At 32.4% G+C, this 26343-nt stretch overlaps 1 protein-coding gene across 4 annotated transcripts in view; it reads left to right on the top strand.

Annotated features, from left to right (window-relative positions):
- Window positions 1-26343, top strand: part of RB1 (RB transcriptional corepressor 1) — a 305988-nt gene that overhangs the window by 107369 nt on the left and 172276 nt on the right. For 2 of the 4 annotated variants that reach the window (XM_054586341.1, XM_054586343.1), the window contains exons 8-12: window positions 6087-6229; window positions 8667-8744; window positions 11001-11122; window positions 17139-17216; window positions 20331-20418. In XM_054586341.1, coding sequence (XP_054442316.1) covers window positions 6087-6229; window positions 8667-8744; window positions 11001-11122; window positions 17139-17216; window positions 20331-20418 — 509 coding nt within the window. The remainder of the gene's footprint in view (window positions 1-6086; window positions 6230-8666; window positions 8745-11000; window positions 11123-17138; window positions 17217-20330; window positions 20419-26343) is intronic. The other 2 variants (XM_054586344.1, XM_054586345.1) reach the window with 1 other exon arrangement.

The following is a 26343-nucleotide window of genomic DNA, read 5'->3' as shown; positions in this document are numbered from 1 at the left end:
CCTAGAAAACATTCCATGAGCACTTGAAAAGTATATATATTCTGCTGCTTTTGGATGAAATGCTCTGAAGCTATCAATTAAATCCTTTTGATCTAGTGTGTTGTTTAAGGCCATTGTCTCTGTGTTGATTTTCTATCTAGAAGATTTATCCATTAAATCAATGGGATGTTAAAATCCCTGACTATGACTGTATTTCTGTTGATTTCTCCCTTTATTTCCATAAAGATTTGTTTCACATGTTTAGGTACTCCTATGTTGCATGTGTAAATGTTTAGTAGGGTTATATTCTCTTGCTGGGTTGTTCCCTTGATCACTATGTAGTGTCCTCTTTGTCTTTTACTATAGCCTTGGTTTTAAAGTCTATTTTGTTGGATCATCCAGTTTTTTTTTCACTTTTCATTTATATGAAATATATTTTTCTGTCCTTTTACTTATAGTCTACATGTATCTTTTGATTTGAGATGAGTCTTTTGGAGTCAGCATATATATGGGTCTTGTTTTCTTATCTGTTTAGCTACCCTAGTTTTTAGGTTGGAGCATTTAAGCCATTTATTTTTATTTATTTGTTTATTTTTTAGTTTTCAAAAAATAGCTGAAATTTAATGAAATGATCTTAATGCAGAAAAAAATATTAGGATTAGGTAAAATATATCTGCATATAAAACTAATACCATTTTCTATGTCTATTAATATAACACAGTTGCCTAAGACTTTTAAACATATACATAAAGCCATAATCACTAAGCACAAGTGAGCTTATAAGTGAGCTTGACAAATCATGATGACATTATTAATATTATGACCTTTTACATATTTTAAACTGGTGTGAAGTTCTCTGATACATATTTTAGGTATGTTATCTCTCCTTTAATCTTTACAACTCTCCAAGGTAGCTTTGAGTTCCCATTTTAATATAAAGGACTTGGGAAATAACATCTACTAGAAGTATGGTTATGGTCAAATAACCAAACAGCTAATATAGATGTAGGGCTTTAGAGAAAGAAAACACTTTAGTTACATTCTCTGGCTAGTGTTAGAAAAGTTGGTGAAATTGACATGAAAAAAAACAACTGAAATAGCAAGGTAATTAACATCTTATCGCTTGTCATCTCCATACACAGCTGAGTAAGATATCTTGACTTATCTAAAAAATAGACAAAACTAATCTCTAAAGAAGTCTCCCATTTGTAATATTCCTGGTGTTACAACCATCCTAAAAAAAACATAAAATCTCAACTCATTTTCATAGATTTTTCTAACTTCATTTCTTAATGTTCTTTTTTACCTTGGTAATGTTTATATATCATAATTCTAATTAATATTTTCACCTTGTAATTATTTTAAAAATAGAGCATACTTACATAAGTTTGATAAATTGCCTATTCAAAGTCAATTTTTTTTTTTTTTTTTACTTTTTAAATACATTTGTCTCTGCCTTCCCCCCACCTCTTTCCCTTGCCCCCTCCCACCTTCCCTCCCTCAGCTCTTCCCCTTTGGTTTTGTCTATGAGTTCCTGCTATATGTTCCTTGACTTTCCCCTTCCCTTCCCTTTCCCTGCCCCACCCCCTTCCCTCTTTTCTCTGTTGATTTCTTTTCCTTTCAGTGTTGCTGGTCATATTTTCCTTGCTTCTTTGCATTGTTGGTTAGGTTCCGCTTATAGGTGAGATCATATGGTATTTGTCTTTCACCCCCTGGCTTATTTCGCTTAGCATGATGCTCTCCAGGTCCATCCATGCTGTCGCAAAGTTTAGTACTTCTTTTTTTCTTTCTGCTGCGTAGTATTCCATTGTGTATATGTACCATGATTTTTTGATCCAGTCATCTACTGATGGGCATTTAGGTTGCTTCCAACACTTGGCTATTGTAAATTGTGCTGCTATGAACATTGGGGTGCATAGGTTCTTTTGTATTGGCATTTTGGTGTTCTCAAGGTATAGTCCCAGCAGGGGAATCGCTGGATCAAAAGGCAGTTCCATTTTCAGCTTTCTGAGGAAATTCCACACTGCTTTCCATAGTGGCTGCACCAGTCTGCATTCCAACCAACAATGGACTAGGGTTCCCTTTTCTCCACAGCCTCGCCAGCACCTGTTGTTTGTGGATCTGTTTATGATGGCCATTCTGACCGGTGTGAGGTGGTACCTCATGGTGGTTTTGAACTGCATTTCTCTGATGGCTAGTGATGCTGAGCATCCTTTCAAATGCCTCTGGGCCCTCTGTATCTCCTCCGTGGAAAAGCGTCCGCCCAGGTCCTTTGCCCATTTTTTGATTGGATCGTTTGTCGTCTTGGAGTAAAGTCGAGTGAGTTCTTTGTATATCTTGGAGATCAAACCTCTATCTGATGTATCATTAGCAAATATATTTTCCCATACGGTTGGCTCCCTTTTCATTTTGCTGATGTTTTCTTCCGCCGTGCAGAGGCTTCTTATTTTTATGAGGTCCCACTTGTTTATTCTTTCCTTTATGTCCCTTGCTTTAGGAGACATATCAGTGAAAAAATTGCTGCGTGGTATATCTGAGAGTTTCCTGCCAATGTTCTCCTCTAGGACTTTGATGGTGTTGCGACTTATATTTAAGTCTTTTATCCATCTTGAGTTTATTTTTGTGTATGGTGTCAGCTGATGATCCAATTTCAATTTTTTGCATGTAGCTGTCCAGCTCTCCCAACACCATTTGTTGAAGAGGCTGTTATTGCTCCATTATATGCTTCTGCCCCCTTTGTCGAATATTAGATGTCCATAGAGACCTGGGCTTATTTCTGGGCTTTCTATTCTGTTCCACTGGTCTATGGGTCTGTTCTTGTGCCGGTACCAGATTGTTTTGAGTATGGTGGCTTTGTAGTAGAGTTTGATGTCTGGTATTGTGATCCCTCCTACTTTGTGTTTCTATCTCAAAATTGCTGCGGCTATTGAGGTCGTTTATGGTTCCATATAAATTTTTGAAATGTCTGTTCTATTTCTGTGAAATACGTCATTGGTATCTTAATAGGGATTGCGTTGAATCTATAAATTGCTTTTGGTAGTATTAACATTTTGAGGATATTCTTCCAATCCATGAGCACGGTATATGCTTCCATTTATTTGTGTCTTCCTTAATTTCTTTTTTCAGTTGTATATTTTCTCATACAGGTTTTTGTGTCTTTTTAAATTTATCCCTAGGTACTTTATCTTTTTGTGCTATATCGAATGGTATATTTTTTTCATTTCTTCTTCTTCTATTATATTGCTGGTGTACAGCCTTTGATTTCTGAATGTTGACTTTGTATCCTGCTGTTTTGCCAAATTCACTTACTAGGTTGAGGAGTTTTTTGGTAGAGTCTACAGGGTTCTCTATGTACACTATCATGTCATCTGCAAACAATGATAGTTTTACTTCCTCCTTTCCTATTTGGATGCCTTTTATCTCTTTCTCTTGTCTGACCGCTGTGGCTAGGACTTCCAATACGATGTTGAAAAGAAGCGGTGAGAGCGGACATCCTTGTCGTGTTCCCGATCTTAGTGGGAAAGCTTTCAGTTTTTGCCCGTTGAGTATGATATTGGCTGTAGGTTTTTCATATATGGCCTTTATTACGTTGAGGAATGCCCCATTTATTCCCATTTTGCTGAGTGTTTTGATCATAAATGGGTGCTGTACCTTGTCAAATGCTTTTTCTGCATCTATCGAGATGATCATGTGGTTTTTGTCTTTTCTTTGATTTATGTGATGTATCACGTTAACTGATTTGCGTATATTGAACCATCCCTGCATCCCTGGGATGAATCCCACTTGATCGTGATGGATGATCTTTTGAATGCATTGCTTGATGCGGTTTGCCAAGATTTTGTTGAGGAGTTTAGCATCTATGTTCATCAGCGAAATTGGCCTGTAGTTTTCTTTCTTTGTAGGGGTCTTTATCTGGTTTTGGGATCAGGGTGATGCTGGCCTCATAGAAGGAGTCTGGGAGTCTTCCCTCCTCTTGGATTTTTTGGAATAGTCCGAGAAGGACAGGGGTTAGTTCTTCCTTAAATGTTTTGTAAAATTCTCCTGGGAAACCGTCTGGCCCTGGGCTTTTGTGTGCTGGGAGTTTCTTGATGACTGCTTCCATTTCCCCAGCTGTTATCGGTCTGTTCAAGCTTTCTGTTTCTTCCTCCTTCAGTGTTGGAAGATTATACTTTTCTAAAAATTTGTCCATTTCATCAAGATTTTCAAATTTCTTGGCATATAATTGTTCATAATAGTTTCTGATGATCATTTGTATTTCTGTGGTATCCGTTGTTATTTCTCCTCTTTCATTTCTGATATTATTAATTTGGGTCCTCTCCCTTTTTTTCTTGATGAGTCTGCTTAAAGGCTTGTCAACTTTATTAATCTTTTCAAAGAACCAGCTTCTGGATTGGTTGATCCTCTGAATTGTTCTTTTTGTCTCTATGTCATTCAGTTCTGCTCTAATCTTGACTATTTCCTTCCTTCTACTTGCTCTGGGATTTATTTGTTGTTGTTTCTCCAGTTCTTGAAGTTGTAGTGGTAGGTCTTTTATTTGAAATGTTTCTATCTTTTTAAGGTAAGCCTGTATTGCTATGAACTTCCCTCTCAGGACCGCCGTTGCTGTGTCCCATAGGTTTTGGACAGTTGTCTGTTCATTTTCATTTGTTTCCAGAAATTTTTTGATTTCTTATCTCATTATTGACCCATTCATTGTTTAATAGTGTTCTGTTCAGTCTCCATAAGTTTGCAAGTTTTTGAAGTTTCTCTTTGAGGTTGATTTCGAGTTTCAAGGCCTTGTGGTCTGAAAAAAAGTTTGGTATTATTTCAATTTTCCTGAATTTACTGAGGTTTGCTTTGTGTCCTGTCATGTGGTCTATCTTTGAAAAACTGCCATGAGCATTTGAAAAGAATGTGTATTTTTCTTCTTTGGGATGTAAGGTTCTATATATGTCTGTTAAGTCTCTTTGATTCAGTGTTTCATTCAGCGCCACAATATGTTTATTAATGTTTTGTTTGGAAGATCTGTCCATTTTTGACAGTGCGGTGTTGAAATCCCCTACTATCAGTGTGTTGCTGTCTATATCTTTTTTGAAGTCATCCAACAATTTCCTTATAAATTGGGGGCTCCTATATTGGGAGCATATAAGTTTACAGTGTTGATGTCTTCTTGATAGATTCTTCCTTTAAGTATGATAAAGTGCCCCTCTGGGTCTCTCTTTATGGCCTTTGCTTTGAAATCTACTTTGTCTGATACAAGTAGGGCAATGCCAGCCTTTTTCTCATGTCCATTTGCTTGGAATATTATTTTCCATCCCTTTACTTTCACTCTGTGTAGGTCTTTTGCTCTGAGGTGGGTCTCTTGTAGGCAGCATATGTGTCATCTTTTCTTTCCCTTGTAATTTATTTATTAAATAATCAGGTAGTTTGTCCTGTTGCGTTTCCCATGGTTAAATTTTTCACTGATTGCATCCTGTGGTATAGTTTAACATATTATTCTATCCTCTCAATTTCCTGTAAATTGTTGGTTGGTCCTATAGTTATCTGTAATCTCTGATAGCTGGGTCCACATTCATTTTGAATTGGAAATGCTGAAATAATCCAGGGGATTTTTTAAAATATTAACAGTTTATTTTCATATTATTATATTGCTATACTTATCTTTTAAAAGCATCATAATTTACTGTGGTATTTGCTAAAACTTTTACATTTCTTTTTATACAGTACCTTGATGATGAATCCATAAACTATAAACACTAGCTTGCTATTTTTAAGACACTTTAAAAGATAGAACACATTTTTTTCCCCTTGCAAACTGAGTATGATAATTTAGAATTTAGTCCATAAGTTGGCTATTTTCCTTGCATTCTTCATATTTGGCTTTAAGTATTTTAGAGTTTCTTTTTGGACTAGTTGGGGGTAGAAGAGCATAGGGGGATGACAACAAATGTAATCAGTGCGTGTCTTATAATAGGTATGCAATAAATAGATATAACTGTTAGCCTTTAAGTGAAACCTAATAATAATATTACCAGATTTTTCTGACCTTCCTAGTTACAATAAAAATATTTCAGTATTTTATACAGTGGAATTTGCAATTGTTCTTGTCTAATTTTCCATTTTTGCAGAAACAGCTGTAATACCTATTAACGGTTCACCTCGAACACCAAGGCGAGGTCAGAACAGGAATGCACGGATAGCAAAACAACTAGAAAATGATACAAGAATTATTGAAGTTCTCTGTAAAGAACATGAATGCAATATAGATGAGGTAATTTAACTTCATGATTTCTTAAAATAGTTAAAGTAGATTTAGATATAAATTCTTTCTAACAGTGTATTCTTTTTTGTAATGTGCTTGCTTTTTGTAATTAGTGCCAACTTTTTTTCAACAGCAAAATGTTTAGAAAAAAATTTAATTTTGATACTCAGTTACTTTGATTATAAAGAAATCAGCTCGGAGGGGGAAGCGGGAGAAGGAGGAAAAAGTCCAGGGATTATGAAGCATACTTGGTAGTTACAAAATAGGGGAACGTGAAGAATAGTATAGGAAATGGAGAAGCTAAAGAACTTACATGCACGACCCCATGGACATGACCTAAAGGGGGAGATTGCTGGAGAGAAGGGGGGTATTTGATGGAGGGGGACGGGAAAAAATTGGGACAACTGTAATAACAATCAATAAAATGTACTTATAAAAGTAAAGAATATCTCCCTCACTCTGGAATCATCGGAATGTAAATCGTTAATGCAGTAGTTTTCAAGTGTGTTTGTTCTTTGATTCCTCTGTGATTACTGATACCCCTAATGTTTAATATACTGTGCTAAAAAATCCCGAGTGTTTTTTGTTTAGTGATAAGTGATATCAGCATTAAATTTCTATTCAGTCTTCTATAATTACTGTCTTTCTAGATATTACATCAGTTATTAATGACTAGTAGAGAATACACATAAACATCCAGGAAGTGCTTATCTTGTTCGTAGAATCTGGACTGTTGGAATTGGAAGGATTCTTGCAAATAATATATTCTACTTCCTTTTAGTAATGAGTAAACAGGCTTCTAGAGACTGATAGCTAATTACTAACAGTCTAGACTTTGGGACATCTGCTACCAGTGCTCCTTTCATTATACCATGCTCCTTTCACTCATAGATTGTTACATTGTCTAAAATTCACTACCAACAGGTGGTTGTACAAAATGTTGCATCTTTGAAATTTCTCTGAACTCTAGGAAGAAATGGGGGTATTATCTCAAAAATCTAGTTTAAAAATTGTTGGAATGATTTATCAAGATGTCATCCTTTTAGCACTGTGGCTTTTGTTAATTTCAACAAATTGGTACCGATATATCAACTATACATGTATGTGTATGTTTTTATATAAAAATATATATATTTAGTTTTCTAGAATCACAAATTATCTTTGCTAATAAGCCAACAAATGTATTTGAAATATATATATATTTTTTACTCCAGCCTATTGCTTAATCAGTTTTCTAATTCTTGGTTGTTAATTCTTTGAATTTTAGAACTACTTGTAAAATTTCATTTCAAAAATCAGGAATAAATACTTTCTTTGTACTTTTAGTTTTTACTCTTTGATATAATTTATAATCATTATAGTAATGCTTTTTAAAGCACAGGTGACCAAAAGCTTTGTTGGTAATTGTCATTAATTAATTGACATTTGATTATTTACACAGCATTTATTGGTTAGTATATTTATGGTTATATAATTATTGGTTAGTCATACTAACGGATTAACTACAACTACTCACCTTGTAAATATTCTAGTTTACTAGGAATTAATTAGAAAACAAAATTAGTATACAGTTTTACAGAATAACTAGTTTAAGTTTAACAGAAGCTTAATTCTTACAACTTATTTATGAAGTAGAAGATGGGAACTGATATTAAATTATTTCCATCTTAGTAAATGTAGATTCCAAAGTTGTAAAAGGAAGTTAAATGGAGGAAAGTAAGTTGTTTAAAATTCCACAACACGTTGCAAGTGTAGCATAGCCAGGAATACAACTCCAGGTTTTCTGAGTATAGTCTTTATTTTCCATGTTAAATGTAGGATGCTTTTGCATGAAATTGCATAATTCCACAAAACATTTTATTTTAGTTTTGAATTCAATTATTGGGTACTATTTTTGTGTGTGAAATTATTTTCCTACAAAAGCAGGTTATTTTCCTAAATTTATGCCAAAATAATTGGCTTGACATTCCCTAAGCTAAATACTAGATGACATATGTGAAGTGATCTAATGTATGCTTTGGGGAGAAATCAGAGGCAGTGCAGAAAAGTAAAAAGAGTCTTGGCTTTTCTATTATGCAGATTTGGTTTGAATTCCAGCTTGCTACTTCTTAGCTGTGTAACTTTGGTCAAGTTGTTTAATATTTTTAAGCTATCTGTCTTTTCATCATTTGTTAAATGTGGAATATTGAAGTTGGTGTCAATGGGTTTCCTTCTTATAAATCCCATTTCATTAAAAATTCCTAACTACACCTCCATTTTAAGACTTGAAATCTGCCTCATAAAATTTTAAAAGTAAATATGTAATTAAATTGATTATAAGTAAGTGTCACACTAGGTTGAATGTAAGTCATTGATCAAATTGTCGGTTAATACTTTTACTCTAGTGTTAATAGTGGTGGAGATTGATTTTTAAAATTTTAATGGTCATGTAACTTATCTTTTTCAGGTGAAAAATGTTTATTTCAAAAATTTTATACCTTTTATGAATTCTCTTGGAATTGTAGCTTCTAATGGACTTCCAGAGGTATTGGAAAGAAAACTTAATAAAATGTTAATGTGTTTTGGGAGTTTTGGGAGGGGATAATAGTTGTGTGAATTTGTTAAGATCACTTTTCTATATATTAAATATTTTTTGCTCAGGAAAAGGAATCTAAGTAGAATTGTAGCGAACCAACTTTATATAGTAACAAAAAAACCCTTTTGAATATGTACTCAAATGTATAAATAAACAGTATTTTGTAATTTACACTAGAAATTTATTTGTACTGATATTTTTCAAAAATTTATGTGTAGGCTTTTGAATTTCTGAATTCCATTAAACATTTAAATATAGCTAGTGAGCACTTAGGCAGCACAAATCTTAAATATTTAAATATGTACAATCACATGTGACTCTAATTTGCTTTGCCGCACATACTCATGCATAGTATTGTTGATTAATGCCATCAGCTTTATTGTCATTACTATATTGAAGGGCATCTCTTTTGATTATTTTTAAAAATGACTTAATTGAAAATAAATATGGTTGAAATGACTGATTATGTTGCAGAAATGTTTTATCTCAATCGTATGCCATCCATCTGTTTCTTTTCATATTTTGCTTTACATGTTTTGCTCTTTAGTAGAAGCAGAACTGAAAACTTATGTGATAGGGTGAAATATGTGGAGAAAAGGATGCTTTAGATAAATAATGAACAGCAAGTACTCAGTGATAAATCAGTGTTTTAGAAGCAGCTGTTAATTAGTCACTAAGGCCAAAAGGTGTGAATTCAGATAGCTGAACTGCTAATTTTGTGACCTGAATTGGTGGCTAGTCATTGAATTACTTAATCTGTTCATTCAACAGCTATTATATTGAGTGCTTAATATGTGCCAAGCATTGTGCTAGATATCATCATTACAGAGATTTAACTCATAGTTGTTGTTATTAATGTTCTAGTGGGAGACACAGACAAAGAAAACATTACAGGAGCCTACAAGAGTATCATAGAAGTATATACAGGATATTGTTATATCTCAGAAGAGGGCAGCCTAATCCAAAGTGGAGCAGATAGGTTTTATGGAAAATTGTTTGGAGGTGATGATTTCTGAACTTATAAACTTTATGAAAAATGGCATTGCCAAGGGTTGGAAATTAAAGATTCAAAGGAACGGTGATATGGGATAGTTTGGTCTGTTCAGTGAACTCCAGCTAGCTAAGATTGGGTTACAGGGCAGAAGAGTGGTAAGACAGGGTACTAGAGAGGCAAACATGGGCGAAATGTTGTATTACTGAGTCCTGTTATCAAAAAAATATGCTGTTCACAACTATAAAGAATGTTCGATACTTATACTAATTTTTCTTCCTCTAGAAAGGATTACAGCTTTGATAGAAGTCTTAAGATGAACTTAACATTTTCCCCAGTATATCGCATATAGTACTAATAGCTGCCAGTCAATAAATGATTGATAACTAGTGCCTCGCTAAGCTAGGGCAGTAACAATTATTAAACTTAAACATGAATGACTATACCTAAAATTCATGGAGACAAACAAAAAGTTTACATTTAACTGGTTTTCTTCTCCCAATCTTTTTAGCATGTTATTTTAGTACCCTCAGTTTGGAAATACTTTCCCTTTAAAAGTCACAGCAGAAGGCATGCTAAATAGTTGTCTATTGGGTATTGGTTTTCAAATTATGATTCAAAATTATGAAGCAAAACTGATGAAAGAATTGCAGATTCTAGCAATCAAAAAAGTGTCTAAGATTGGGAATAAATCATACAAGTGTGTTAATTGGGCTAATTAATTGAGCTAATGCTCTTTCCTAAGATAATTGAAGGAAGTTGGAGTGAACTAAAAGATTTAGAAAAGATAAGCAGAATATATAATCAAGAATATTTGTTACAATATTTAAAAATACTTTATTTTATATTAATAAGCATAGAAGATTAAAAGTGAAAAATGTATGGGATGTTTGGAGGATCTTGGCATTTAAGTGTTTATAATAATACCTATTTTTATCTTACAGTTCTATCTCAATACTGATTTGTGGCATTGCAAATCTTTTCTACATAAAATTCTAATGCATAAAATAAGATTAAAATTAGAGTTGAAAATTTGCGATTTTCTTTACTTACATATATGCCTTATTTATATTGCATGTGATCTCAGTGTGTTGTAAAATTAAGTGGATATTGTAAAAAAAAATTGTTTAATTGTATTTAATTTAATTAAATTCTGTATACTGAGAGATGTAATGCCATGAAAGGATAATCATCAATATTTTTTTTCTTTTGAGGTGGAAAGTCTCTCAAAACAATATGAAGAAATTTACCTTAAAAACAAAGATCTAGATGCAAGATTATTTCTCGATCATGATAAGACTCTTCAGGTTGATCCTACAGACAGGTATCATACATGGTATATTTGTGTTTATATGCTTTTGCTATAGATCAGTTTTGATAGAGGTAGGTTGAATAGGTTTTTATTTAACTTAGTGACCTTTAAATATTTATAATTACTTCAGATGCCTTTATATAAAGCTATTAATAAGATAAGCCATCCTAAGTATATAATTTATTAACAAATAGAAATTTTTATGTTACAGTGCCTTTACATAGATTGTAAATCTATTGTTTTTATTAAAACAAGTGAAAAAATATTCTTTGTATTATCCACATGAACATTAGTTTGCCTCCTTATATGTACAGGCTTATGTTGATTTTAAATATCTTTTTAAAGTAATTTTTCTCTAACCAAGTCAAAGCAGAGAATATCTTTTATTTCCTTCATGCTTTTGGAATGTAGTTTAATATTCACTTTATCTCACTAAGTCTTAATTCTCTCATCTGTAAAATATAAGCATTTATTCTGGAGTCACATGTATACTTTGTATATTTTGTACTATATATACATACATATTGATGAGAGTACTTTGTAAACTGTAAAGTGACAGGATAATGCTAGCTACTTAATTCCCAGTTCAATTTACGGGGTTGAATATTTTTTCATAGAACTAGGATAGGATAAATTTGTATATATAAGAAAGCAATTAAACCTAAGTTAAAGAAATAGAAAGTGACGATGTTCAACACCAACTGAATATATTATTCTTTTTATATTTTTAAACTAAAAAAAATGTTCACCCACTCCCCTCCATTTCCTCTGGTGACTACAGATCTATTCTCTGTACCTCAAAGAGTTTGCATTTTTTTAAAAGACTATTTATTTTTAGAGAGAGGGGAAGGAAGGGAGAAAGAAAGGGAGAGAAACATTGATGTATGAGAGATACATACTCACACACCCCCCGCTGGCAACCCAGCTGGGAACTCAGGCATGTGCCCTGACTGGGTATCAAACCTGCAGTCTTTTGATTTGCAGGCTGGCACTCAATCAGCTGAGCCACACCAGCCAGAGCTGAATTTTTTTTTTTAATTCTGCATATAAGAAGATCATATCTTGTTTGCCTTTTTTTCCTGACTTTTTTCACTTAGCATAATGCTTTTGAAGTTGCAATGACAAGATTTCATTCTTTTATGGTGGAATAATACTTTATTGTACAATATATATTATTGGGCGAGGCAAAAGTAGGTTTACAGTTGTGAATATGTGAAACAGAGTTTATTCTTGTATTATTACTTATTAATTATTGTGTTGTTTTCCATATGAACACCTATAAACATACTTTTGCCCCATCCTGTGTGTGTGTGTGTGTGTGTGTGTGTGTGTGTGTGTGTGTGTGTTACACTTTCTTTATCATTCATCCAATCAATGGGCACTTCACATTTCCATATTTTTGCTGTGGTAAATAATACTACAGTGAACATGGGGTTGCAGGTATCTTTTAGTAAATACCCTGTAGTAGAATTAATATATGATGTGGTAGCTCAATTTTTAATTTTTTGTGAAACTTCCATAATGTTTTCTGTAGTGGCTGCACCAATTTGCATTTCTACCAAAGTGTACAAGTGTTCCCTTTTCTCCACATTCTTGCCAAAAGTTGTTATTTCTTGTTTTTTTGATAATAGTCATTCTAACTGATATGAGGTAATAACTCACTGTGGGTTTGATTTGCATTTTCCCTGAAGACTAACAATGTTATGCATTATTTCATGAACCTGTTGACTATCTGTATGTCTTCTTTGGAAAAATATGTATTCATATCTGCTCATTTTTCAACCTGACTCTTTTTGCTATTGAGTTCTTTTTATATTTTGAATATTAACCCTTTGAGATATTATTTGCAAATGTTTTCTCTTATTTATTAGTAGGTTGCCTTTTTCATTTTGTTGATGGCTTCTTTTGCTGTGCAGAAGCTTTTTAGTTTGGTGTACTACTCCTTTTTTTTGCTTTATTACATTTACTTTTGGTGTCAGATTAAAAATATTTCCAACATCGATGTCAAAAAGCTTATTATCACCTCTGTTTTTTTCAAGGAGTTTTATGGTTTCAGGTCTTACATTCAAGTCTTTAATCCATTTTGAGTTAACTTTTGTATATGATGTATGATAGTGATCAAGTTTTATTAATTTGTATGTGACTGTCCAATTTGGTCAGCATCATCTGTTGAAGAGACTGTCCTTTCCCTGTACTGAATTCTTGCTTTCTTGTCATAAATAAATTGATACATGCATGGGTTTATTTCTGGGCTCTCTATTCTGCTTCCTTGATTTGTGTGTCTTTTTTCCCCCCAACTCCATACTATTTTCATTACTTTATTTTTTTCCTTTATCTTTATTTTTGACACTATTACTGATGTCCCCATTTCCATCCACCTTTGCTCACCGTGAACCAGCCTCCTCCCTCCTTCTCTTTGGCCATCACCACATTGCTTTCTATAGCTTTTTTTTTCTTTTTTTTAATATAGTTTGAATTCAGGAAGTGTGATAGCTCCAGCTTTGTTCCTTTTTTTCAAGATTGCTTTGGCTATTTGGGTTCTTTTCTGGTTCCATACAAATTTTACTGTTGTTTGTTCTATTTTTATGGAAAATGGCATTGGAACTTTGATAGGGATTGCATTGAATTGTATATTATTCTCAGTAGTATGGACACTTCAACTATTTTTTCAATTCATGAACATCGAATATCCCTTTATTTGTGTCTTCCTCAGGTTTTATTTTATTTTTTTTAAATCAGTGTCTTATACTTTTAGTGTATAGGACTTTTACTGCCTTGGTTAAATTTATTATTTGGTATGTAATTATTTTTGATATAATTATAAATGGGATCATTTTCTTAGTTTCTCTTTATCACAATTTGTTATTAGTATGTAGAAGAACAACTGACTTTTGTATATTGATATTGTATCCTGTAACTTTACTGAATTTTTATTAGTTCTAACAGTTTTTTGATGGAGCCTTTTAGGATTTCTATGTATAATATAATTTCATCTGCAAATAGTAACAGTTTTTCTTTTTCCTCTCCAATTTGGATGCCTTTTTAAAATTATTGTCTAATTGCTCTGGCTAGACCTTTAAATACTGTGTTGAATAAAAGTTGGCCAGAGCAGCCTTTCTGTAGGAAAAGCTATCAGCCTTTCATTGAGTATGATGATGGCTGTGGTCTTGTCACACATGACCTTTATTATGTTGATGTACATTCTTTCTATGCTTGTTCTGTTTGAGATTTATTATTATAAATGGATGTTGGATTTTGTCAGATACTTTTTCTGCATCTGTTGAGATGAACATATGATTTTTATCTTTTATTGTGTTAATATGGTGTATCACATTGACTGATTTGTGAATGTTGAAGTATACTTTCATCACTTTCGTGGGGTAAATCCTTCTTGATCATGGTATCCTTTTAATGTATTGTTGAATTTAGTTTTTGTTGAGGATTTTTACATCTGTGTTCATCAGGGATATTGGCCTATAATTTTCTCTTGGTACCAGGGTACTGTTGGCCTCATAAATTGGATTGGGAAGAGTTCACTCCTCTTTTGTTTTTGTGTTTTGTTTTTTTTGGAAGAGTTTGAGAGTGATTGGTATTAATTCTTCTTTGAATGTTCAGTAGGATTTGCTGGTGAAATTGTCTGGTCCTGGACATTTGTTTGTTGGGACATTTTAAATTATTGATTTAATCTCCTTGCTAGTAATAGATCTATCCTGATTTTTTTATTTCTTCATGATTAAGCCTTGAAAGATTATATATTTTTAGGAATTTATCCATTTCTTCTGGTTTATCCAATTTTGATTTATAATTGTTCATAGTGGTCTTAGGACAATTTTTTTGTGATATCAGTTGTAACATCTCTCATTTCAAAGTGAAGGTTTGAGGGTAATTACAAAAGTTTTTGAATGATCATAAGTATGATTAATAACTACGTATTTGTGTTTTCTCTCTTTCTCTCTTTTGGTTGAGACTAGCTAAAGGTTTGTTCATTTTGTGTATCTTTTTAAAGAACCAACTTTTAATTTTATCAATCTTTTCTATTGTCTTTTAATCCCTATTTTATTTATTTCTCCTTTGATGTTTGCTATTTAGTTCCTTTTACTGCTTTTGGGCTTTGTTTTTTCTTCTCTGTCTAGTTCCTTCAGGTATGAGGTTAGATTGTTTATTTAAGGTTTTCTTTTTATTTGAAGTAGAAAGAATTTATTGCTATGAACTTTTATCTTAGAACTGCTTTTGTTGCATTTCATAATCTTTGGTATTTTACATTTTCATTTTTGTTTTCCTCAAGGTATTTATATATTTTGATTTTACTTTGATCTACTGGTTGTTCAGTAACATGCCGTTTAATCTCCATGTATTTGTGAGTTTTTCAGTTTTCTTCATGCAATAAATATTTAGTTGTATAGTATTGTGGTCAGAAAAGAAGTTTGGCATGATTTTAATCTCTTAATTTATTATGACTTGTTTTGTGGGTTAACATGTGATCTACCCTAGAAAATGTTCAGTGTGCACTTGAGAAGAATGCGTATGCTATTGCTTTGGATGGAATGTTGTTCAAATATCTGTTAACTCCATGTAGTCAAATGTGTCAGTGAAGGCCAATGTTGAGTTGGTTCCTTGTTGAGTTTTGGTCTGGATGATCTATCTATTGATGTCAGTGAAGTATTACTAGGCTAATAGTAGGGAACTTTTCTGCTATTGTATTGCTCTCTATTTCTCTTTTCAGGTCTGTGAATATTTACTTTATATTTTTAGGTGCTCTTACGTTAGGTATAATATTTAAAAATATTGTAAATGTTTTGTCCTCTAATTGGTTTAACCCCCTTTTCATTATGTAACATCTGTTTCTATGTTTCTGACATAGAAAATTACTGTGAATTATCCTGTGTATCAGCTATTTTTTCTCATTTAGATGAATTTAATTTTTCAAATGGACACCCAAACATAATTGTTGAAATACAGTTGTCCCTTGGACAATTCAGGGTTAGAGGTGCCAATTGCCTGTGCAAAATCCTCGTGTATCTTAGGCTGGCTCAGTGCACATGCGGATTCCAGACTGTGTATTGAAAATACAGTTGACTGTTAAACAACACAGGTTTGAACTGCATGGTTCCATGGTAAAAGGGAACTGTCTACGTTGTTCAAGGGTTAACTGTAATTGGTTTACTCAAGTAGTGATTGCTGTCTTTTTTTTTAGCTTTTCACCTGCTTTACTTTCTTGGTTCATTTTTTTTTAAATGATTTTATTTATTTATTTTTAGAGAGAAGAGAAGGGAGGGAGGGAGATGGAGAGGGAGAGAAACATCTAGATCAGTTACCTCTCACATGCCCCCAACTGGACACCTGGCCGGCAACCCAGGCATGTGCCCTGACCACATGTGAACTGGCAACCTTTCGGTTGCTGGACGAAGCTTAAGCCGCTGAGCCACACCGGCAGGGCTTGGTTCTTTTTCTTTTTTTAAAGTTAACACAAAAGTGTATTCTCTTGAATTGTCATGTAGAGTCCTAAAGTAGGAATGGTTGAGAGTAATTACGAAAAATTTTGAATAACCATAAGTATTGTTAACATTATGTCTTTAACATGAAATATTCTTGTAAATAACTGAAAAAAACATGTAATTTGGATGTTAAACACAAATAATATACTTCTAATTTTATTTAAGTCAAGTTAAAGGTTTCAGAAGGCAAATGACTAAAAAACTTGAGCTTTGATGTTTTTTGATATTGAACTACTTGATTAATAATGCAATTGAACATCTAACTTTGTAGAGAAAACATCTAACTTTCACTTTCAGAAAATTCTTAATGATTGGTGTACCTGTTTGTCATAAACCTAGTGGAAAGAAAACCAACTTAAAAACAGTAGTGTAAAAACATAATTTTATTTATGCAGCTTTTGGGTTATCTCTTTCTGATGAATTCTATTATAGACTTATTTTGTATGATGTTATGAGGCAACATAATGTATTATACTTCTTTTATTGACTCATAAAGCAAAAAGTGTAAATTTTCAGTCTGAATGACTTCACCTTTCATTATTTAGTTTTGAAATGCAGAGAACACCACAAAGAAGTAACCCTGATGAAGAGTTAAATGTGATTCTTCCCCAGACTCCAGTTAGGTATGAATTTTCTTTCCATTTTTATTATAATTGTTTATTTAGGGCTTTGGATTTATTTATTTCATTATATATTTGTATATACATGCCACAAATTGAGTGTATCGAGTACTCTTTGCATTCCAGGTATTTTGCCAGTTGCTGAGTATAGGATTATTAAAGCTAGTTCTGTCTGTCATTAAGGAATATAACCTAGAATGGGAATGTGTTCCATCTTAGTAAATAAAAAAGTAAAGAAAAAAAATGCATCACCATTTGGTTTGCATAGAACCTAAAAGGATTAGAACTATTTTTAATGTTCTTATCCTCACTTACTTTCCACATCTAATCTGTTATCAAGTCTTGTTGAATTTACCCCTAAGCTATTTCTTGAGTCCATCTACTCTTCTCCATTTCTACTCTCACTGCTCCTGTCCAAGTTGGCTTTCCCTTGGATTTTTTCTTTTTTTTGCACTAGACTTACTATCTGCTCTCACTGCTTCTACTCTCATCATAGTTCCTTTCTCTCCACCACCAAATCTGTTGTTCAGGGAGCGCCCAGAATAGTATTCTAGAAGTGTAATTCAGATCCTGCTCCCCCCGTCATTAAATCTTCTGCTTGTTTACTATTGCAATTAAAATACAATGCAAATTTCTTAACAGTGCCTACAAAACCTTATATGATCTAGCTTCTGTTGCCTCTCTAACCTCACCTTGTTTTCTTCTTCTTTATGTATTAGCCAGTGTTCTGAACTCTCCAACCTCTTCTTTTGTGCTCAGGGAACTTCACACTTGCTTTTCCCTTTTCTTGAAATTCTTTCTTTTCTTTCCATGAATTAACAACTGTTATACTAGGTTCAGCACAAGTAGTAATTTTTTAAAGATTTATTTCTCTGAAGAATTTTCTTTTATTCCTTCTCATAGCATCCTTTTTAATTCCTTCACAGTATGTATCACAACTTGTAATTATAAAGCCATTTGTGCATTTGGTTGTTTTTTGCTAATACCCATAATAGCCTTTAGGTTGTATAACACATAGATTAATGACTTTTTTGGTCAGTATGCAATAATTAGGACCAAGAATAATACTTGATACATAGTAGGCAATTAAATGACTATATAGACATATAAAAGTAGGTTTTTGTATAAGTATTGTAATAGACTTAAAATAAGTCTAAAATAGACTTAAAATAGACTTAAAAAGTTAATGATTGTCTCGATACCCTAGAGTTGCAAGTTCGATTCCCAGTCAGGACATATATGAGACTCAACCAATGAATGAATATGTAAATAAGTGGAACAACAAATTGATGTTTCTCTCCCTCTCTCTCTCTCTTTCATTTCCCCACTCTCTCTAAAAAAAGACAAGTTAATGAGATGGCACAGACAAGGCTTTATGAAGTAATATTTGAACTGAATTTTGAATATTTAAGGGTCTGTGTCATAGGACACTGGCATTTTAGTGTGTAGGAACAACATATTCAAAGGGATAGAAGGAGGAAGCAATAAAATGTGTCTGGGAAACTATTAGCAGCTCTGTATTGATTGACTATGAAATGGGAAAATGACATGGCAGGAGAGAAGGGTGGGAACTAGATTATGAACAGCCTTCCTTATATTCCATACTCAAAATTTTTGACTTGAGCTTGTGGGCAATATAGTTTGTTTCTCTAAATGGGCATTAACACAGGGATAAGGATAAAATCTGACTTGATTTTTTAAAGTTTATGTGGTACTAGTTTGTGAGGGGGTGGAGGGTGAACATGATAAGAAATAGATCTATTGAACTGTCACAATGCCTCTTAACCAAGGGTACAAATTAGAATAGCCTGAGGAGTTTACGCAAAGTATATATGCGTAGACCCTACTACCATAGACATAGTGAGTCAAATCTCTGGACTGCTGTATGATAGTAATTCATTTGAGAGATGGTGAAGATCTGAACCAAGGGATAGGAAGTGGGAATGATGGAACAGGAACAGGTTTGACAAATATTTGATGAATTTATATTTAGAATATGACTCTTCAGGCTTTTATGGCACATGAAGAACATGTGTAGTCAGTAGTAGGATGTTACAGATTTGGGAATAATCAGGGAGAGTTAAAACCCTAAAAATAGTTGAGGATGCCTCAATTGAGGGTATACAATGGCAAGAATGTATGGCTAAGGGATGAACCAAAAAGAATGCTGTATTTAAGGACTAGAGAGAAGTTAGATGAAATAGAATGAGAGGTGTGATTGGGAGCTCAAAGAATGAAAGCAGAAAAGTGAAGGTGGGGAGGTAGTTTCAAGAAGGACCAGGTATTTAAGAGAGCCAAGTATACTTCAAGTATAAAGAACAAACAAGAAAGATTTTTGATTTAGCAATCTGTGGCTTTAGTCACTATGATGTACAAGTCATAAAAGCAAAGTATTTGAAAGGTGAGGAAGTGTAGATTTCAGTTTAGAGATGCTTGACTGAGAACACTGAACACATTTTACTAAATAATATAAAGACCCTTTCATCCATAAATATTCAGTTCTTTGTATCATCAAGTAGTGCCTACGGGAGCAATGTCCTGCTGTTCCAAAATTGGAACATAATTATTTAAAATACTCCTATACATAAAATTATAGAATTGAAAAGAGCTTGATACTGACATAATTTTATGTTTTAACAATGGTGACTTCTAAAATTATGTGTGCTTTCTTTTTGAAGATCTCTGTAAAGGAGTGTCACTTGGTTCTTTCCTTGAGTTGCTAAATAACTTGCTGACTTTATTTGGTAAATGTTAGTATTTAATTATAGTAATTTTTTATTACATTACATTTTGATGCCAGTTTATATTTTTCTCCATAAAATAATGTCATTAGTTTGACCACTTAGTGTTTGATTGATTTATAGTTTTATTAGTAAATAAATACATCATTTCTTTAATTGTGAACATATTGATTATGAGTACATTCTTTTTTAAAGATTTAAGTAAAATATAATTCCTTTCAAACAATAATACACTAAGGGTCTTATAAAGTTCTATTGCAGATAACTTTTTAAGGATAAATGGGAGACAATGAGTTTGAAGATACGTTTAACTTGTGTGATAGATGTATTTCTTTTTTTTCCCTTTACTGTTTAACACTTCTATTTTTTTCTCTAGGACTGTTATGAATACAATCCAACAATTAATGATGATCTTAAATTCAGCAAGCGATCAACCATCAGAAAATCTGATTTCCTATTTTAATGTAAGCCATATATGAAACATTCTTTATTGTAATATCTTGGCAAAGAAATTTGAAATTAACAGTTAACATTTTGAGTATTTTTTAAATGCCTATCTGCCAATCAGCATGTAGTTGTCTATTATCTAATTTCTTGCTTTTTTAAACCATCTGTATTAGATATTTTTAGTAGATATTACCAATAGACAGCATTTTTCTTATTTCCTCATATTTACTATTTACCTTGCTTAGCGTTCTGTTTTGCAATTTAGACCTCACTCCCGAGACCATTTTCTTTCTTCTTCAGACATATTTTTTATTTAGCTTCTTTAGTGACAGTTTAAGATGAACTTATAAGGTTTTTTTAGAGTTTTATATAGATTACAAATTGCCTGTCTCAGAGTGGGCATATCTTGAAGATCAGTTTTTTAAATTTATTTTGCTCCTTTATTAGATCAGGTTGAACTTATAAGGTTTTTTTAGAGTTTTATATAGATTACAAATTGCCTGTCTCAGAGTGGGCATATCTTGAAGATCAGTTTTTTAAATTTATTTTGCTCCTTTATTAGATCAGGTTTCTTCATTCTTAAAATTAATGCCATATTTTCTTTTGTGTATAAGTAAACTCTTAGAAGCTTACAGGCATTTTAATGGATGTTTTGGTAACAATGATTTTATGATAGGAAATGCTTCTTTGTTACCATGTTTCTAATACTGGTATGCTATTTCTTTTTTCAGAAAGATAAAATTATTGATTTTATAGAATGTGAAATTTTTGAATGACACTTTTCACATTTCAAATAAAATTATAGTTAATCTTAATTTTGGAAAGTTTATTTTCTAACATAATATTTTGAATGTGATTGATAAAGATTATAAAATAAAGTTCATCTTTGGTTATAGCTGAAGAAAATTAGGTTTGTGATTATATTATAATAGATGACAATATGAATTAGAGTATTTTAATACATTGTAATTTGCATTTCAATAATTATCTTGTTATGTATTTTAATTATTAAAGTTGATACAACCCTACCTTATATGATATATATATGACTTCATTTGTAACATTTCTCTATCTTGTGTTTGTTTAACATAGCTAAATTATTTAGCTAATTCTTAACTTTTCAAAAGCACAATTTTAAATTAGGAATGATACCAAGCTCAAATCTTAGTTTTACTTTTGTTATTTGCTTTTTGGGGGATAACACATATTCAAATATAATTCTTAAATGAAGATAATTTATGAGAACATATGAGGCTCTTTTTATTTTTGAAAAAATAAAAAGAATTGTTTCATTTTTTTATTCAGGTGTAATCAACTTACAACATTGCAGGATAATGATTTGATATTTGTATGTACTGCAAAGTGATCATCACAATATGTCAAGTTAACATCTGTTACCATATATAGTTATAATATTTTTGTTCTCGAGATAGGGATTTTTAAGATCTACTCTCTGAGCAACTTTCAAATATGCAGTGCAGTATTATTAACTATAGTCACCATGCCATACATTGTCTCCCCATGACTGACTTGTTTTATTACTGGAAGTTTGTACCATTGAACTCGTTCACCCATTTTGTCTACCCCCGCCCCCCCCCCCACTTTTGGCAACCACCAATCTGTTCTCTGTATCTATGGTCTTATTTCTTGTTTTATGTTTGGGTTTTTTTAGATTATGTATAAAAGTGAGATCATAGGTATCTATTTGACTTACCTCATTTAGCATAATGCCCTTCAGATCCATCCATATTGTTGCAAATGGCAAAATTTTCTTTTTTATGGTTGAATAATGTTTCATTGTGTATGTATGTGTATGTATATGTGTATAGATGTATATATGTATGTGTATAGATATGAGTTGTACATGTGTATATTTATACATGCACACATATACACACACACACACCATTTTTGCTTTATTCATTTAACCATCAAGGGACACTTAGGTTGTTTTCATATCTTGGCTCTTGTAACTAATGCTGCAATGAACATGGAAATGCAGACACCTTTTTCAGTTAGTGTTTTTGTTTTCTTTACATAAGTAATTAGATGGGGAATTGTTGGATATTATGGTAGTTTTATTTTTAGTTTTTTGAAGAATTTCCATACTATTTTCCATAGTAGTTGCACCAATTTACATTCCCACCAACAGTGCACAAGGGTTTCCTTTTCTCTACCTCACCAATGCTTGTTATTTCTTGTCTTTTTTTATCATAGTCATTCTAACATATGTGAGATGATATCCCTTTGTGGATGTGATTTGCAATTTCCTGATGATTAGCAATGTTGGACATCATATTTTGCACCTATTGCCATATGTATGTTTTCTTTGGAAACATGTTACCATGTTCCTAAGACTTCTGTGCTGTTTCTTTTCTCAGGAAGATAGAATTATTTTTTTAAACTCATTTTTAAAAAGTTTGTAATACAGTTTTATTTTCATATTTTAAATTAAATTTATTGGGTGAAATTGGTTAATAAGGTTATATAAGTTCCAAATGTAGCATTCTACATCATCTGTGTACTCCATTGTATACTCACCACCCAAAGTCAAATCTTCTTCCATTACCATATATTCAACCTCCTTTATCCTTTACCTCCACACCTCCCCACATCGCCACCACCCCCTCCCCACCAGTTACCGTCATACTGTTGTCTCTGCTGATGAGATTCTACTTGTTTGTTTTTCTTGTTTATTCACTTGTTGCTTTTAGTTTTATATCCCACATATGGTTGAAATCATGTGGTTCTTTTTCTTTCTGACTTATTTCACTTAGCATGATATTCTCAAGGTCCATCCATGTTGTCATAAATGGCAGTATTTCATCTTTTCTTATGGCTGAGTAGTATTCCATTGCATACATGTACCACATCTCCTTTATCAAATCATTTAGTGAAGGATACTTCAATTGTTTCCATGTCTTGGCCACCTTGAGTAATGCTGCAATCAACACAGGGGTACATTTATGTTTGCAAATGAATGCTTTCAAATGTGTCAGGTAGATACCCGGAAAAGGGTTGATGTGTCATATGATAACTCTATTCATAATTTTTTGAGGAGCCTCCATACAGTTTTCCATAGTGTCTGTACCAGTTAGCCTTCTCACCAGCAGTGAATGAGGGTTCCTTTTTCTCCATAACCTCTCCAGCTCTTGTTAGTACTTATCTTGTTGATGATAGCCATTCTATCAGGTGTGAGGTGGTATCTCATTGTACTTTCGATTTGCATTTCCCTAACAGCTAGTGAAGTGGAGCGTCTTTTCATATATCTCTCGGTCATTTGTATGTCTTCTTGGGAGAGTAGTCTGTTCAGGTCCAATTTCTTAATTGGATTGTTTGTTTCCTTGGTGTTGTATGAGTTCTTTATATATTTTGGATATTAATGCCTTCTTGAAGCTGCTATTTGCAAATATCTTCCCCCATTCAGTTGGTTGCATTTTTGTTTTGCTGGTGGTTTCTTTTGCTGCACAGAAGCTTTTTAGTTTGATATAGTCCCATTCACTTACTTTTTGCATTTATTTCCCTTGCCTTTGGGGTCAAATTCATAAAATCTTCTCTAAGACCAATGTTCATAAGTTTAGTACCTATGTTTACTTCTTTGTAATTTACTGTTTCAGGCCTTATATTTAGGTCTTTGATCCATTTAGAAATAATTTTTGTACATAAGAACACTCTGTAGTCTAATTTCATTCTTTTGCATATGGCTTTCCAATTTACCCAGCACAACTTATTGAAGGGGCTTTCTTTTCTCCATTGCATGTTTTTGGCTCCTCTGTCAAAAATTATTTACCCATATACATATGCTTTTATTTCTAGGTTCTCATTTTTGTTCCATTGGTATGTATGTCTGTTTGTCAGATAGTATAATGATGTTTTGATTATTGTTGCTTTGTAGTATAATTTAAAGTCAGTTTGTGTGATACCTCCATTTACATTCTTTTTAAAATTGCTTTGGCTATTTGGGGTCTTTTATGGTTCCATACAAGTGTGATGATTTTTTGTTCTATTTCTTTAAAAAATGTCATTGGGACTGTGATGGGGGATTGCATTAAATCTGTGTATTGCTTTGGGTGATATGGACATTTTAACTATTTTAATTTAATTCTTCCAATCCATGAACAGGGAATATATTTTCATTTCATTGTGTCTTTCTCAGTCTCTTTCAATAATGCTTTGTAATTTTCAATACCTAGGTCCTTTTCTTAAGTTTATTTGTAGTATTTTATTCTTTTCGTTGCAATTACAAAAAAAATAGCTATTTCCTTTTCCTGAAATTTTATTGTTAGCATATTGTTAGTATATTATATATTCATACACTATATAATATAAATAAATATGAATAATATTAATGCATTGTATATAATAATATATAATGTATCATATATGCATATATATAAGGTATGTATTATTATACAGAATACATTTATTATATATAATGAATATATAATTATAAGTAATATAATGTGCAATATAATAGATAGTAATACATAATATATAACATATAACATGAAATATAAATAACAATGTAATTATATATTATATTATTTATATACTATATTATATTGTAATATTATATAATATATAAATAATATATAACTATATAATATGTAATATTTATAAATATATAATTTATATATTATAATATAATTTATAAAAATAATATATAACTAACTATATAATTATATAGTTAGGATTCTCCCTTTTTTTTTTTAAGGGAACTTATTTATTTATTTAAAAAAATTTTAGGGAGGGGTGGGGGAGAGAAAGAGAGGGAGACAAATATCAGTGTGTGGTTGCTTCTCACTCACCCCCAACCAGGGACCTGGCCCATAACCCAGTCATGTGTCCTGACTGGGAATTGAACAAACAACCCTTTGGTTAGCAATCCAGTGTTCAGCCCACTGAGCCACACGAGCCAGGGCAGGATTTTCTACATTGATTTTGCATCCTGAAACTTCATTGTTTTTGTTTATTGTTTCTAATATTTTGGTAGAATCTTTAGGGATTTCTAGATACAGAATCATGTCGTCTGTAAAAAAGTGTCAATTTTACTTCTTCATTCCCAATTTGGATACCTTTAGTTTTTTTCTCTTGCCTGATTGCTCTGCCTAGAACTTTCAGTACTATGTTTAGTAAGAATGGTGAGAGTGGACATCTTTATCTTGTTCCTGATCTTAGAGGAAAAGCTTTCAGTTTTTCACCACTGAGTATGATATTAGCTGAGACTGTCATATATGACCTTTATTATGTTGAGGTATTTTCTTCTATACTTATTTTATTGAGCGTTTTAATCATAAATGGATGTTGTATCTTATTAATAGATGCTATTTCTGCATCTATTGATTTGAGCATATGATTTTTAATCTTTATTTTGTTAATGTGGTACATTTTATTGATCAATTTATGTTTGTTGAATCATCCTTGATCCCCTGGCATGAACCCCATTTGATTATAGTATATGATTTTTTAAATTTAATTCTGAAATGATTTGCTAGTAGTTTGTTTAGGACTTTTTCATCTGTATTCATCAGAGATATTGGTCTTTAGTTTTGGGGGAGTGGTGTGTGTATGTGTGTGTGTGTGTGTGTGTGTGTGTGTGTGTGTGATCCTTTGCCAGGTTTTAGTGTAACTGTTATATTTGCATCATAAAATATGTTAGGAAGCATTGCCTCCTTTTTAATTTTTTGGGAAAAGTTTGAGGAGGATAGGTATCAAATCTTTTTTTAATATTTTTTTCATTTATTGATTTTACTAAGAGAGAGGAAGGGGTAAGGGGATGGAAAGAGAAACAGAGAAACATTGATTTGTTGTTCCAGTTATTTATGCAATCATTGGTTGATTTTTGTACATGCCCTAACATGGGATAAAACCTGCAACCTTAGCACATTGGGCCGCCACTCTAACAAACTGAACTATCTGTCCGGGCTCAGATCTTCTCCGTT

This window comes from Pteronotus mesoamericanus, unplaced genomic scaffold, assembly GCF_021234165.1.
Source record: "Pteronotus mesoamericanus isolate MK-2021 breed Mesoamerican mustached bat unplaced genomic scaffold, CSHL_Meso_final contig_94, whole genome shotgun sequence".
Classification (NCBI taxonomy): domain Eukaryota; kingdom Metazoa; phylum Chordata; class Mammalia; order Chiroptera; family Mormoopidae; genus Pteronotus; species Pteronotus mesoamericanus.
The sequence above is the reverse complement of the archived record's forward strand: the minus strand, read 5'-3'. Positions and strand labels throughout refer to the sequence as shown.